Genomic DNA, 16,623 nt, shown 5'->3' with positions numbered 1-16,623 from the left:
GACATTCCATGTAATAACTGAATTTAACTTTGGTTGTTAACCTAAGTGGATCTTTTTCAAGTGTTCGGAAAAGTTGATACATTTTCTAATATACTTGTTTAGAAAATTAGAACTATTTTGAACCACACTGATATATATTAACCTCCGCCTGACAAGTTTTGCAAAAATGTACCCAAACACAACACACACAGACGCAAAAAGGTGAAGAACAAAAAGGGCCTTTAATGATTTTAAGTCTGATATAAAAGTCTATGATCCAAAATCAAACAACAAAAGGCAGCCAAAGGAAAGTCTATAAAAGCAAAAGGCAGGTACTCAAAAACTCCAGCAACAAAACAGTAACTACTAAGTGCAAACTCCAAACCAAGGAGGCACGAGGAACACAGGCAGCAGCACAGGTGAGGCATGAGGACAACACAGGACCAGGAACAGGTGAGGCAAGCAACAAGAAAACGGGATGAAAGCAGGATGACAACAGACATACCAACAAAGAGTGACGGAGAAACACAGGCTTAACTAATGACACACAGGTGTACACAGAACAAGAGCGGGGGAAAAGACAAAGACAGGAAATGGAAAGTGAAACGTGACACATGACAAACAAAACAAACAAACAAACAAAAATCCAAACCATGATACCGCCAAGGAGGTTATGTTTAAGCTATGACTCATTACTTTTGGGTGGTTTAAAATTTAGAGCGATACAAGTTTCTCGGGTTTAATACTGGATTTGGCTTTGGATAAGTGGGATGTTGGACATTGCCGTTTTAGTTTTCTCTCAGCCTCAAACACTGAGTCACTGAGCACAGCTGTCCCTGGACCTGTGACTGGGCCAAAGTATTAAACAATTCATTAGACATGGAAGCCACTTAACCCAGCTAGCTGGGCTTAAATGGATCTTACTCTCATCTCTGGCTGCACTTACACACCCATCTTAAATCAGTTTTCCAGCTGGGAAACATAAATATCAGGGACACATAAATACTGTCAGATTATTAAGAACTGAAACAGTCAAATCTGTGCCAGACATTCAGATCCGAGCTGTCAGTGAAAATCCATTAACCTGGTCTGACTTTCATCATGTAGCAACATCTGACTCGTATCATCTGATAACGCTGCGGTCATATCCAGTGTCCCATTGGCAGATTCTGCTTTGCACCGTCAATCAACCTGTCATTACCTGACCTGTCCGTCAGACCTAAAGGTTTACATTTTATTCACCTGAAATTCTACACATTGAAAGTCATTCTTGTTTAATTAAAAACAAGTGTGCGATGTAAGGGCCTGCGTTGAGGATGTGTGGTGTCTAAATCATTCAAGACCACAAGTCAACAAGCTCATAATGCCACTGACATTGAATTACAGTGCCAATCAAATCCCCTTCCATGGATGCTCATGATCAATTCATGGCAAGTAAGCATTAAGTATTAATTCTGCAGTCATTTGAGAACTACAGGCTGAAGAAAGCCCCAATGCTTTATTCTTTCATTGTGGGCCAAGAATTGTCAATCACATTATTTAGTGAAGACTGAGGACAAGTTGATAAGGAGCCTCCATCTTCTCTGTATACATCATAATCCTCAATCTTATTTATCCAGGTAATACCAACCCCCTGATGCCCGCTGTCTCACCCTCCTCCTAGAGTTGTGTCTTGGCACTGTCCCAGTCTCCTTCCAAGCTGGTACAATGTGGAAGAAAACTGAGCCATGACAAGTTACACATTACCGGATATCTCCACGTCCGCCGTACCATGATCTCTTTCTCAGTAATGGAGGGAGGAGTGAGATATTGTGGTGATAGAAGCACTGATTTGACCGCTCAGACGGTGTCCAGTTTGGCTCTAAAGGGCAAAGGTCGGTGCTAAGTGTCTGAACTTCTGGAAAGTTGGATATCTTTTAGTAAAAGGCTCTTAAGAATTAATGCATCCAGGCCGATTCCAAGTACCGTATACTGAGAAGAGAGGATGAAGCCTGAAGGAGAAGAGTGTTGATATTGAATGGTTGCAGGAAGTAGAGGGGACGATCAGGAGGAGGACATAAAAAAACTCCAACAAGCCTTAAAGCGAGCAGTCATATTACCATCAGAAGTGTGTGGCTACCTGTGTGAGCAGCCTGGTGTCTCCTGTTTCCTCCTGTATTATTCAAGAGGTCAGATGTAACATTTGACCATAACCACACAGGTAGTAGCTGCTGCATCTTAGTCATGGAAACACATGGAATGTGGATACATGTGAACATTCAACACTCACGTTCACCTACTTATTTAACTTCTGATTTATGACAAACTCAAATGACAGGCTCACATTTCCTCAAACGTTGATTACAAAGTTCAGCTGACAAAACGGTCAGTTGAATCAAGTGTGTATTTGTATAAGAGGCTATTTGTACAAAGTTCTGACTTTTGCTTCATTGTTGAGCTGCAGTAGAAAGATAATAACACATCGAATGCCATACCAAAAATACTGACTTATAAAATGACAATTTAAAAATCAATAAAAAAAACTCTCTTTATTGGCTTCATATCTTGCAAATGTTTAATATTCTGCATATTGTAAACTGTTGCAAATTTCTTTGTAAATACTACACATGCAATGAATTTGGCTCCAGCTGACATCTTGGTGTACTTAGACAGAAACAAAACAACAGCTAGAAATTCAACCAAAACTGAACAAAAAAAGCTAAAGAATGATAAGAAATAACAAATTGGGAAAGGTCCAGACTGAACTGCACACTGGCAGGTACAACGAAATGCACTATATTAAAAACACCAGGATCAACACCATTAAAGTATACATCATAAGTCTGTATACAAGTCAACAGGTTCTGTATGTTGTAAACAGGTAGTGCAAAGAAGCAGTAGAGGTAGCCCAAAGAAATATGGAACAAATACTGGATAAATATAGTGTGGCTGGATTATGGACGTTATACACATGTCTACATATCATACCATATATATCTCTATATATAGATATATATGTATATATATACATGATGCAGGAGTTTGTACAGTGTTTAAACAGCAGTGACTTGTTTTACTTTTCACTCAGGATTACTGAAGTTTTCATCATCATAACTTTAAAGGGGTCTGACCTTTATGTACAGCACATTTACTCTGGTGTCTCTTTACTGGGTCACAACAGCAAATTCCAACCATCAGTTTTTGGTTTTCTTGTATTATCATGTACATCTTATGAGGATGATACATTTTTTTGTCGTTATCCCATCTGAATAAACTTGTGAATTAAAGCATGTTGACTTTATAGAAGCTCTTGTTGCCTTATTCAAATGTCAATTGGCATTTTGATTGACGAGTCCTTTGTCTGACGGATTTTGTTCTCTCCTGATTATCATCCGGTGGACTGTGTGTCTTTGATGGTTGTCAAGGAGTCCGGTCTTTGAGCAGCCTAAACAGAGGCACACCTGTTTGGGCATGTGCGTGAGTGTGTGAGTGTGTGTGTGTGTGCGTATCCTGGCTTTTTGACACAGGACCTTCACAAGTGTGTCAGCCACTCACACTTGAGTAACTCATGGCTGGAGAGGAGGCAGAAGAGAGAAGAGGAGGACTAACTGGAGAAAACAGGGGAGAAACAACTAAAGGAGACGCAGAAAATGCCTCCAAAGAGGAAAAACGATGCAATAATTAAGGTGGAGGATGGTGAGAAGATTCTTTTTTAATGCTATTTTGCTGAAAAGTTTATTTTTTTCTTACAATTCATTTTTGTCTTTCACCTTCTACATTCATTCATAGGTTATACATTTTTGTTTGCAAGTTATCCTTTAATTTACTGAATGTGTGTTTTTTTTTAAATGTTCATAGTTGGGATGGAGGTGGATGTTGAGTCGGACAGTGGGAGTGAAGGTGAGTCACCAAGAACACTTTTCGTTTGCTTTTCACCAGGAGACATTTAAATAGGGCATCTTGAAGATTTGTGATGGAGTGATGCAAAAGTTAATGTATCAAGAAAGGCGTTTATTACTGCCTATTTTCCCCTTTCTATCACTTTTCTTCAATTAAAAACTTTTCACAAAATTTCTTCATTTGGAATGATTTCTGAGGATTCTTGTTGCAGTGTTTCTCTTCTCTTCGATTTCCAATTTCCTGTTCTTATTCCTGGAAATGTATGTATAATTGTCCTACAACGGCGATCCCAAGAAGTTCTTTAAGTGCTTCTGACATTAACTGATAGGACTTTGAACGCATGCATTGTTCTTTCTTGCCAACATTTTTTAAAGCAAAAGTAAGCCTGCAGATGACCTGTGACCTCCCCTATTAGTTGAGGATGCACATCATATATTCTTATCTGATCCAATTTCAACTTATATAACAATATCTCTGAAAATGAACAATTAGCACACGTTTTTCTAAGGAAATATTCTGACGTCTGGCAAAAATAAAAAAACATTTGTGACCACCTTGTAAGCAACAGGAGCTAAAACCACCATGGGCGTTTTTTTCTTATCAATACTAACTTTGTGCATATAAAAAATTCAAAAATAAGTTCTTAGATGGAAAAAAAACACATATTCAAAGAGCAAAACATGTAAAACCACATAAACATGCATCTTTTACAAGTTTAGGGCTTTAAAAACTGATACAGATCATGTATTACTTGATTTGAAAACTAACTGGCTACATGATGCATCAGTCACCTGGAGGCTGGCATGTAAGTGGCTAAGGACAGAAGAGGAAGGACATAGAGTGGTTTACAAAATTACTGCTTGGCTGTTGTAGGCTCTAGGGTGGGCATGGAAGCTATTATCTGCTAATATTAGCTGTCAATCAAACGCTGCCACCTCACCTCACATCATTTGATGTGAAATGAGAGTTTTCCAGTTATTCATGGAATACTGTGTTTTGGACTAAATATGTTACTGAAATGGGTATAGTGGCAGACATGTACATGCTAGTTTGTTAACTTGTCTGTGTGTTGATTGTACCTTGCTGATGCATTTTTTTCTTGAATTGTTTGCATGAACAGAATCATGAGAATCTAAGCTTTCTTACAATGTATGGCATACATATAAGCGTTTTTTTTCTTATTCCTATGTTCTTAGCCTAGTTTATATTGTGTAGCTAAGACAAATTGTAGTCATCTCACTGTTGCACCACTCGATGGATGAATGTTTCTGCTACGTATCTAAAATGTACATACTGTATGTTTGTCCCAGAGGAAGCCAGGAGGAGAGCTAAAAACAGAAGAGCCAAACCACAGCGCAAAGCCAAGCGGGTTAGCAATGACGAGGAGGAAGACGAGGATGAGGACGAGTCACCGAGGAAAAGAGGACGGAAGAAGAAGGCCAAACCCCGGGACAGCGATGAAGATGAAGAGGAGGACAACCGCAGCGTGAAAAGCAAAAGCTCAAAGGCCTCCAGGAGGAAAGCTGCGAAGGAGGAGAGCGATGAGGAGAGTGAAGATGACCGTCGGAAAAGGAACAAGCGAAAGAAATCCGTGTCCAAACAGGATAAAGAGGAGCAGAATAAGGAGAAGAAGGGGAATGGTAAAGGGAAAGAGGGGACGAAGAGCAAAGGTGGTGAAAAGGACAAGAAAAAGAAGAATGGGAAGTTGAGCAGGTGCAGTATTCTCTGAGAGTCTCTCACCTACCTGCATGCTCCACACACCCACATGGGCTCTCTCCATTCAGACCCCTGACAGACTCTGATATGAAGCTGTGTGGCGTAGATTCAGGGAGAGGAAGCATTATCAGAGTTCATATCTTGTTAATATTATTCACTACACAGATTTCCCTGAATAATTTATCATTTACAATATATCTGGTATAACAGTATATAAGCAGCAACGTACACAGAAAGGTTACCCTCGAATGCATCAACAACTGAATGTGTAGCTATCAGAAGTTATATTGGACTAGGTGTTTTTTTTGTGAGTGTGAGCTTCCAAGCGTCAGGAAATGTGACACCATCATCCAACTGAATGTTTTTCAAACGGCAGAAGACTCAGTTATGGTCGTCAGTATTTGAGGCTGATGTAATGGATGGCGTAATCTCATTTGTTCATTAATTATGCACTGCACAGGCAACAGGACAAATCAGCCTGTGACACACATAATGCTACTGTTTCATTGGGAGCGTTTGGTAGTCGGCTGCATTTTAAAAAGCTGCTGCCAGTTCAGACTATCGAGTGTCAAGAAAGAAGGTTTTAATCACCAACCGCACCAACCACTTCATTCATTCAGCTAATGATATTATAACTGAATTTGTGAACAACCACTCAAAGATATTTTGACAAATGTTGAAAAAGGTGAAGGAATGTTTTAAAAAGCCCTCATCTTCGTCATTAACTTTAAATTACGACCTCCAAGTTTTGGAACTGGATTTAAAGCCATCCTGTGGTTGATTTGTAAATGTCTTACTTCGGCGCCCCCTGTGGTACTATCAAAAACTGTGGCAGACACCAACGCATAAGTAAAAAAAAAGATGGAAAAAAGTGTGTAAAAATAAAAATAAAATAACAAGAGACACAATCTACAACAAAATAGACACAATAACTCGGAGAAAACAGTACACGACTTAAGGTGCCAGTGTTCTCCATCAGAACCGCTTGATCATAAAATAGTACAGAGAATCAATGTTGGCAATGTTGAAACCCGTCTTGAACTGCAGTCACGTCCTTGACAGCCTTGACCCCAAGATTCAACTCCTCTACCATCGTTCGATATACGTCTAACCTGAACGGGGCATACACATTTGCACACATCCCTAATTTACAGAAAAGTTGACCGGCAAAATTTGATGGCGGGGAACATGTGGCCCACTATTTCTGTATCTTTCTGAAAATGAGCATCTGACATTCCAATCCACAGTGATTGTCCAGCTTTGCAGAGTTGAGGAAGGAAGCAGGGATTGTGTTCCCTCACAACCACAAAGTACAAACTAGTGCTAATGTCATCATGTTAACATGCAGATGTTTGGCAGACAGTGTTCACATGTTAGCATGACAAACATTTTCTAAATAACACTAAACACAAAGCACAGTTGAGAAGGATTTTCAGGTCATTTGTTTTGGAGGTGTTTGATCATAAATTAAAGGATATGTTCACCCAAAAATGAATATTCAGTCAGTATCAACTCACGCCCATGTGAATGGAAAGTCGGTTGAAGTTCTGTCGTCCACAAAACATTTCTGGAGCTTCACAGCGAAACAGCAGATTGACAATAAAGGCAGAAACACAGGACCAACACAAGATGCCTTTTAAAGAGTTGAGATTCACTGAGTTGCACTGATGTTTGTGTCTGGACTTAGATTTACCCACAGCACCTTGGCAAAGTCCTGGATCGTGACACGTCTTTCCCTTTATCAGCTCGTCCTCTGACTCTGACTCTGATGAAGAATCGCTGTCGGAGGGAGAGATGGAGGCCCTGAAGGAACAAGTAGAGGAGAAGAAGAAAGTGATTGCTACATTAAGGAACCAACCGTGGCGCATGAAGAGGAGACTCGTAGTGCTCAAGTAAAAACAATAAGCCAAAACAGTGGCCAACTTTAACTCACATCCTCTGCTTGCTCATGATTTCTGTATTTCTTGTTGTTGCTCCTGCATTTGGTTCTTTATGCTTATTTTTTTTTGCTGTTGATATTTTGCTTGTTTCTGACTCGTTTTTTTGTTCTTTCTTACGGGCACCTTCCTTCATGCCATCACTCATGTCATGTACATGTGATGTTGATCATGCATTTATTAAAACTTTTTTTCGTCGCTACTTTAGCTGCTTGGTACCTCTCTTTATCAGTGCTGTAAACTTCCGAAAAGTCAAAATTGCTCTGGACAAACACTAAGTGGATTTGTTTGAAGAGTTATTTCAAATCAAATCAATCATTTTTCAAAAGAAATCGGACACTATAATCCTCATACAAATAAGCACATTCTCTCATATAAACTTAAATCTGCACAGAAATAAAGCACTCAACACAAAATCACAGCCTTGAAAACAATAAGATCCAGGCATATGTCTGCTTTCCAACATTCACAATTCTATTTTTAATTCATTTCTATTCTCCCCTTTTGTGAGATGCTCTGTAGACATGTGATAATGATAATCTCAGGAAAACCCAACAGCAGCAGTGATGAGACTGGCTACATTTCAGCCTGTTAGATGTCTTCTTCTGTGTGATAAGACTGTAAACACCATTAGCTGCCTTGCCAGAACCAAAGCTGGAGGTTGAGTGTGTGTACTCTGTGTGTATGTTTCTCTATGTACAGATGAGTGTACGCAAGGCAACCTGATAGGTTAGCTTCCTTGACTTTTTCATGAGCTTGACACTGTTTAATGCATGTTGTTGTGGCCGAATGACCTGCTGCTTGCCAAGACTTCCTCCCGATGTTCTTACCATATACAATGTACCATCAATCAGAAAAGGCACCTCGAACCTGTCTTCTCTACATCCTGCTACCACTAACTAATTCATTTATAGGTTAAGGGTCAGATCATCGGATCAACTGTCGCTTACTTGATTGTCATTTTCTGATTGGTCCGACAGAGAGGCCCAGGAGTTTGTTGAAAGATTTGAAGGAGCTCTCGGGAAAGGAAGAGGCCGGAAGCTGTATGCATTCAAAGTCATGATGGCAAAGGTGATCTGCTCGGTTTTCAACATTCAAATCTGGAACAATACAAACTTTATATTCAGGGTGACATTGTGGAAATAACCACTTTAAACTTTACATTTCAGAAACTTATCAAGTTTAAACGTGACTTTGAAAACTTCAAAACAGCCTGTATCCCCTGGGAGAGGAAGATAAAGGACGTAGAAAGTTGGTAACGCTGTTGCATTATCAGAATTAATCACTGAGCCACAAATGTGCTGCTTCTAAAAACCCGTCGCTACATTTCTATTCTCAGGTCACTTTGGATCATCAGTAGCATCCTACTTTATTTTTCTGCGGTGGATGTACGGTCTGAATCTGGTCCTGTTTGGGTTAATGTTTGGCCTGGTGATGCTACCTGAGGTACAGCCTCTCTCATAATACATGTTTTCAGGCAAAACACAATGTAATGCCGCCTCTCTCACCTCAGTCACTCTCCTCTATGTTTAGATTCTTATGGGTCTCCCCTATGGCTCCATTCCCAGGAAAACTGTGCCTCGAGAGGAGCAGCCCACCGCCATGGACTACTCTGTGCTCTTTGAGTTTGGAGTGAGGATCTGAGCTTTGTTTATCAATCTACTTATCATAATAGGGTGTGAATATGATAGGTGGATGATATTATCATATGTTCTACATATGCGCACTCGGGCAACCCACACAAAAAGTGCCTGACTGGACAAATGCTACTCCTGGGCTACTGCTCCGGGATTTCCATTTCCATTTGGAAGCTTTTTCTGATATCACAAAAAAAGCTCAAAAATGTGTTTTCCGAAGACATTTTAGGCAAGAAATAAGCCATGCAGTTTCCAGAGGTGTTGTGTCATCCCGGACGCCCCTGCATTGCATGAAGTAGCTAGGTTTCAACTTTATGTAAATGAGGGGCGGACAACCTAATGCCCGTCTCTTGAAACACCATGCGCCTGCATTGCGCACAAGGAGACAGGGAGACTAAAATGGGGTCGGTGAAACTAATTGGTCAATCAGATAAGGAGGGAAAAAACACAAAGACAGGAAGTGTAAATTCCAAAACCACTACAAAAACTAACGATATTCACATCATCTGTATTTGTTTTTTTGTGCCAATTGGCAAATGTTAACATATTTACAGACTAAACTGAGATGTTAAACATGTTGAACATAAATTCTTCCTGTCAGCATGTTAGTGCTGTCATTATTGTGGACATGTTGCCATAGTCTTGTGTCTGTACTTTTAGTCTGAATATATATTTGAATACCTCATCCACAGGGATACTGCAAGTACTCATTTTTGTTCTACGGATACTATGACCACGAGAGAACGATCGGGTTGTTACAGTTCAGACTCCCCCTGTCCTACCTGCTGGTGGGCGTTGGCATCTTTGGATACAGCCTGATGGTCGTCATACGAACGTAAGGCAGATTAAAAGATGTACATGTGTACAGTTTGAGATGATTTGGTGTTTTTTTTTAATCTCTTCTTTCTGGTCTGTCTCTCTTTTCAGGATGGCTCGTAATGCAAATGAAGGAGGAGATGGGGCAGAGGAGGGAGACTTCACCTTCAGCTGGAAGATGTTCACCAGCTGGGACTACCTGATAGGAAATCCTGAGACTGCAGACAATAAATACGCCTCCATTACAACCAGTTTTAAGGTTAGCAGGTGTCCAATTCCTCACCAGTAGCAGTCTCGACGGATGATGATGATACAATGCATTTACAAGAAATGTTGTAGGTTAAAGAGTTTTCGCTGTGCACGTGTCAAAAAGTGTCAAGTATCAAGTCATTGTAACTTTTCCCCACTGTAGGAATCCATCGTGGATGAACAGGAGAACCAGAAAGATGAGAACATCCATCTGCGGCGGTTCCTCAGGGTTCTGGCAAACTTTATGATCATCTCTTGCCTTGGAGGCAGTGGATACCTCATTTACTTTGTGGTGAAACGTTCTCAGGAGTTTGCCAAGTCGGAAAATGCAAATCTGTCATGGTTTGAAAAGAACGAGGCAGGTGGACATTTTGGTATTTCTTTACTTTTTACACTTCATCGATGATTTTTTAAATGATCTTAGAGAGCACAAGGAGATCTTGAGCTGTCGTGTTGAGGCTTACAAATTAGCAAACCCCCCCCCCCCCCATTGTTCAATCAGGTGGAGTTTGTGATGTCTCTGCTCGGGCTGGTGTGTCCTCCTCTCTTTGAAACCATCGCAGAATTAGAAGATTATCACCCTCGTATTGCCCTCAAGTGGCAGCTGGGACGAATCTTTGCCCTTTTCCTCGGAAATCTTTACACCTTCCTCTTCGCCCTGTTTGACGAGGTTAATGCCAAGGTAGGAAAGATATACCTGTACATGTTTGTTCCAAACCAATTCACCAGAATAAATGTTGAATAAGCATTTCTGCAAAACATGGATATGTTGAAACCTTACATTTCTTCTAGCGGCTTATGTTTCTTCAGGATCAATTTTCTTTTTTATGTCATGTACATATGGTCCGGTTAGGTTTTGGCACAAAAACACTTGGTTGAGATGAGGAGAAGATTTTCATTTTCAGCTTGAAATATCTGCTGTTATCGCCAAAAACATGAAAATTCTCCAGAGGACTCACTTAAAACATCCAGTGGTGCAGCTACACAGTCTTGAACTGTGGCCATTGGCTTGGCAGCCTTCCTTCCTTGACCTCAGACCTTAAAGGAGAACTTCGGTCGATTTCAACATGCAGCTTTATCGCTCAAGCTACCCTTGACTTGCCAGTACCGAAAACGCGTTTTCGGTACTGGCAAGTCAAGGGTAGCTTAGTTCTCCTCTAACTAAGCATAGTCTCGACTAGAAAGGACATAGTACTTATTAAAAATGTACAACTATTCCCTTAAAAACCATCCCCCAAAGTATATATTTCTCTGTGTGAACTGAGTTAAATAAATAAAGTCGGACTTGCCTTGAGTGTATGTTATGATGCGTTTTTTGTTCTTTAGTTGGAGAGCGAGAAGTCAATCAAAAATTCCACTGAATGGATTTATAATCAGTACCATGCCAACTACAGCTCCTTCTTCAACACAACAGACGTGCCTCCTCCAGCTGTGCACCCTGCTGACGTCATCAGAGGACCCTGCTGGGAGACTGCAGTGGGAATAGTCAGTAGTATCATACTATACACTGTGGTAGCTGCAGTGGTCACAGAGAATATTATTGGTCTGTTTGCAGAATCCTCACACTGCTTAATCAAGCAGAAGAGGCTAAATGTATGATTTCACTGTTTTAGTCGGTCTTAGGTTTTAATCCTTCTCCTTTTTCCTTTCTTACAGGAATTTGTGAAGCTGATTGTGTCAGACATTCAAGTGACTTATTTGACCATCCTGATTGGTGACTTTGTGCGAGCTGTCACTGTGCGCTTCCTGAACTACTGCTGGTGCTGGGACCTGGAGGCCGGATTTGTGAGTACTCACGGTGTCTGTTTCCATGTACATGACGCGGGTTTGTTTTTGGTTGGTTGGTCAAATTAAGTCATGCATTAATTATATTTTCTTTTAACTCTTTTAACATTAAACCTCTTAGGTCCCATGCTGTAAACCATGTTACATAAAATGAAGCGTTGACAGTTGTGCCTCTTTTTACTCTTTGTGTTGTGAATACATTTCAAGTGGGTGTACCATTTCAGTCAGTCTTTATGACATCATTGTATACTATACTATACTATACTATACTATACTATATTATATTATGTCATCAGCTACTGTAGAACATTGTGTGAGTACAGCACTGGTCATAGTGGGTCTAAGTCAACCTGATACCACACAATGACATCTGGCAAGACAGCTGATCCCTAACATTGGGTGAAACAGGACACTGCACTGAGAACTTAATTACAGAGGGAGAGAGAGAGCGAGGAGTTAAGTGTATGGCCTGGTTTTTATTAATTCAGGTGTGCATGCTAATCATGTTGTTGTGTTGATTCCAGCCTTCATATGGAGAGTTTGACATCAGTGGAAATGTGCTCGGGCTCATCTTCAATCAAGGAATGATATGGTGATTTACATCTGCATGGTTTATTTGTTTTCTATCTCTTTCTCTAGAGCTTATGAGCTTATGTTTCCTTGTTGTCTACTGGTGCCCCAATGTCCTTTGTTGGAAAAAAACACTGCAAAAGTGCCCTCTTGGATGCCCCTATGGTAGATAAAACATGAAAAAGAGCCATCTGGTGTAACCTTCCAGTGGAGAAAACGTGATAAACTGCCATCAAGGGGGCCTTTCTAGTGGACGAATAAGTGCCCTCTACGGTGCCCTTCTAGAGGAGAAAACAGTAGAGTGTCCTCTTGGATCCCCATCTAGTGGAGAAAACATGATAAAGTTCCCTCTAGGGTGCCCTTCTAGTGGAGAAAACGTGATAAAGTGTCCTCTAGGGTGCCCCTCTATAAGCAAAAACATAATGAAGTGTCCTCTATGGTGCCTTTCTGGTGGAGAAAATGTGAAAAAAGTGTCTTCTATGGGTGTCTTTTATCTTTTTGCCCCTACCACTGTTTTTCTCCAATAGTGTGGAGTGCTGTTATCTGTTTCACTGTTGACATTGACTAATTCTAATTCCATTAAATCACAAAAACCTCAGAAGATTTATAAGACTGATTAGTTGACAGTTGGTTGATTCAGTTGCTCACCTTGCTGTATTCCTCAGGATGGGAGCATTTTATGCTCCAGGTCTGGTGGGCCTTAACGTTCTGCGTCTCCTGACCTCGATGTACTACCAGTGCTGGGCAGTGATGTGCTGTAACGTTCCTCATGAGCGAGTATTCAAGGCCTCACGATCAAACAACTTCTACATGGGCCTGTTGCTGCTTGTGCTGTTTCTCAGTCTGTTGCCTGTTGTCTATACCATCATGACCTTGTCGCCCTCCTTCGACTGTGGGCCATTCAGGTCAGTAAGAGCTGCACACAGTAGAAACAGGGTACTGCATCATAGTGAAATATGGTTTCATATCGTAAAGTTAAGATTGCTGTGAATATTCATGATTCATTCCTCTGCAGGTTGTAAGTGTGTTAGTTAATTAATTCAGTGTATATATCTAAGAGAATTAAAAACCTTTGAGTCAGTTTATCCATTTGTACTGATTTATTCAAAATATGTTAGGATGCAATTATTTGTCAGCTGGTAGGTCTCAACTGTTGGATGGACTGTCATACATTTTTCAAGTTACCAGGATTTCGAGGAAATTAGGTGATCTTTTCGCAGAAATTAAATATATTGTTCATGAATATGTTTTCATTTGAGTTACTGTGTTTTCATCACCTCAGAATGTGCCTGTTATATCTAAGGAGGGAGCAAGTCCTCTTCCACAGAGTCTGCCACGTTGCACCATTTCTACAGTAGCCCAGAATAGACAAAATGGCTCTACAGAGAGCCTTTCACGTTTTTAGAAAGGAGAGCGAGACGAGGGGTGTTCAGTTGGTTGCAAATTCCTCGCTAGATACACCTAAAACTAATTTTATTCTCATCATTCTGAGCTATACTTCATGTTTTGTGCTAATGTGCAAATGCAAGCATGCTGACATGCTAAACTAAGATGATAAACATGGCACAATAAATGCTAAACATCTTGCCAACAGCAAGTCAGCATTGCCAATCAGAGCCTGTTAGCTTGATAACGTGAGCATTTAGCTCCAAGCACATCTGTGTTTATGTTCAACCTCAAAAGCTGCTAACATGGATGTAAACACAACACATTTTCGCAGGTGCAGACACTTCCAGTGAGTCACTTTTTAGCATACCTGTTTTGTTTCTGTGAATCTTTAAGTTGAGCAGGATGAACATTTCTTACATTACTGCTGGGTTGTAGTAGGGTTATAACGCCACACTGTTGCAGCTCTAGCAGCAGCAGCCTTGGGCAAAAACACATAAATGTATTGTCCCAGAGTCAGCTTGAAATGTAAGCTTAAGCTACTATTCATCTTCAGTCCCTTGGCAGGTCACTCAAGCACATTCGAAAACTGTATGACATTTACAAGTTGGATACCTTTTATAACAAACAGTGTTTTGTATTTGATCCATGCTTCCCCCACAGTGGCCAGGAGAAGATGTATGATGTGGTCATGGAGACTATAGAACAGGACCTGCCAGCCTTCATAGGGAACATTTTTACATATGCCACTAACCCTGGACTCATCATGCCTGCTGTCCTCCTCATGGTGTGAGTAGCATTTAAATATCAAATTAATTAAAGTTCTATCTGCTGAAAAAGAGAACATTTAAAGCTGAAAATGTTTCCCTTTTACTGGAGAGGAAGGGAAAAAGAAGCTTTTAAAATTTCCCTCTGCATATTGGGACTCGTTATTTGTATTAATTTCCCCTACTGTATCTTTTTTGATACTACCACAGGGGAGCACCAAAGTCAGACATTTTAAATCCTACACATAGTGACTTTATCTTAACTTTTGCCCTTAAGATGAAAAAATGCATACATGTTGATTATAACAATTATAAAAGAGTCTCAATGTGTTGTATCCTAGAAAATGAAGACATTAAACTTAGGAGGGCAGTAATGTCTTCTGCTTTGTGTCTAAAAGCCTGACTCTGGTCTAAAATGTTTTTTTTATGTGTCTGTTTTACAGGTTGGCCCTTTACTACCTGAATGCACTGTCAAAAGGATACCAACAAGCAAACCTGGACCTTAAAAGGAAGATGCAAATGGTCAGTATGAGCGCTGTCTTGCTCTGTCTTAATTGGGTAAGGCTTCATTTTATAGGTCTGCAAATTTCATGGTAAGTAGTAGTACCAAATAATGTATTATGTATAAATTTCTTTGAGAATATCTGCCCAAAATCAACACATAATTACCTTAAATTATATCACACTGAATTACATTAATTTAACTACACCATCATGATTCAGTTAAAATACTCTGCTAATTTCCAGTACATAGCAGGTGGTTTCTTAATTACATTTCCAGGAAACTTCCAAGTGGTTGCTGCTTAACCTCTGCTGATCATGCCATTTCAAACTATTTTTCCTGTCGAACTTCCCCCTTAGCAGCCGATGAAATTTTAGTGAGGTGTTGCAGTTAAATTTCCAACTAGTTTCTGACAAACTTCCCACACAGGCCCTTTAATGGGGTGAGTTGTTGCATTTTAGTTTCTAACTAGTTTATGTCCAAATTCTGCAGCACAGTAAATTGAGATAAGGGGAAGTTAGACAAAAACTACTTGGAAATTAAAAGGGCATTAAGCAGAAACAAGTTGGAGGTTTCCTGGAAATGTATTAAAGAAATTACCATCTATTTATCAACTGCTTAATGAAAAAACTGCAGATTATTACAAATAATTACATTATAAAATGTTTTGGTAATTTTCACTAGATTTGAAAAATTATTGTGATAAATTGGGGTAGTTTCAAAGAAATACGTTGCTTATTGAATACCACTTACTTACCATGACACTTCCGGACCTGTAAAAAGAAATACTATCCTAAATTCCACGTTTCCCTTGCCACCCCCCAAGAAAAATAAAAAAATAAAAAAATTGATTGAATTCCCATGTGTTTGGGGATGAATTAGGCTCGAGATGAGGAGAAGAACCGCAGGAACAACAAGGACAGCACTAATCAGGTGATGAAAGACTTGGAGGACCTGCTGCCAAACAAGTCTCTAGCACCACCTCCCATCGAGGAAGAGCCTCCACCTGGTACACACACACACACACCCGCATATTCCTCTACCGCACATGCTATAAGCCAATTTACCCCTGACTATCCTCAATGCTTACTCTTTGCTCTCCATCTGTCTTTTCAGATGTTGTAATCGAGAAGGGCAGCAAGTCTCCGAAAACGAAGCCAGGTGCAGCAAGGAAAGGAGTTAATCTGCAAAAGGATGTTTCACTGGCTGCCCCGAACCCAAGAGCTCCGGTGACCCGTGCCCCAGGGCCGAGAAGAGGCCCTCCTGGAAACGCAAGGGGGCCTCAACCTGGGCCTGGGAGAGGGAGAGGTCGGGGTGGGCCTCCTAGGCAATAAGACTCAAGGAGTTAAATCCAGATGATACCAAATACTGAACACAAACAATGATTTTGTCAGTCAAAA

General features: G+C 40.3%; 1 protein-coding gene across 1 annotated transcript; it reads left to right on the top strand.

Moving 5' to 3' along the window:
* The first annotated feature begins 3,544 nt into the window (after nucleotides 1-3,544).
* tmc2b (transmembrane channel-like 2b) lies at nucleotides 3,545-16,605 on the top strand. The gene is given in 20 exon segments (XM_030415768.1): nucleotides 3,545-3,654; nucleotides 3,817-3,858; nucleotides 5,169-5,571; nucleotides 7,287-7,466; nucleotides 8,492-8,582; nucleotides 8,681-8,762; nucleotides 8,851-8,957; nucleotides 9,045-9,143; nucleotides 9,841-9,983; nucleotides 10,076-10,223; nucleotides 10,377-10,571; nucleotides 10,716-10,895; nucleotides 11,540-11,698; nucleotides 11,870-11,998; nucleotides 12,523-12,590; nucleotides 13,234-13,473; nucleotides 14,618-14,743; nucleotides 15,165-15,243; nucleotides 16,106-16,232; nucleotides 16,340-16,605. Coding segments are annotated over 20 exon segments (2,862 nt in total). The 5' UTR covers nucleotides 3,545-3,608; the 3' UTR covers nucleotides 16,558-16,605.
* The last annotated feature ends 18 nt before the right edge of the window (nucleotides 16,606-16,623 follow it).

The sequence above is a fragment of the Sparus aurata genome, chromosome 5 (genome assembly GCF_900880675.1).
Source record: "Sparus aurata chromosome 5, fSpaAur1.1, whole genome shotgun sequence".
Classification (NCBI taxonomy): Eukaryota; Metazoa; Chordata; class Actinopteri; order Spariformes; family Sparidae; genus Sparus; species Sparus aurata.
Note: the sequence above shows the minus strand (reverse complement) of the source record. Positions and strands in the feature narration are given on the sequence as shown.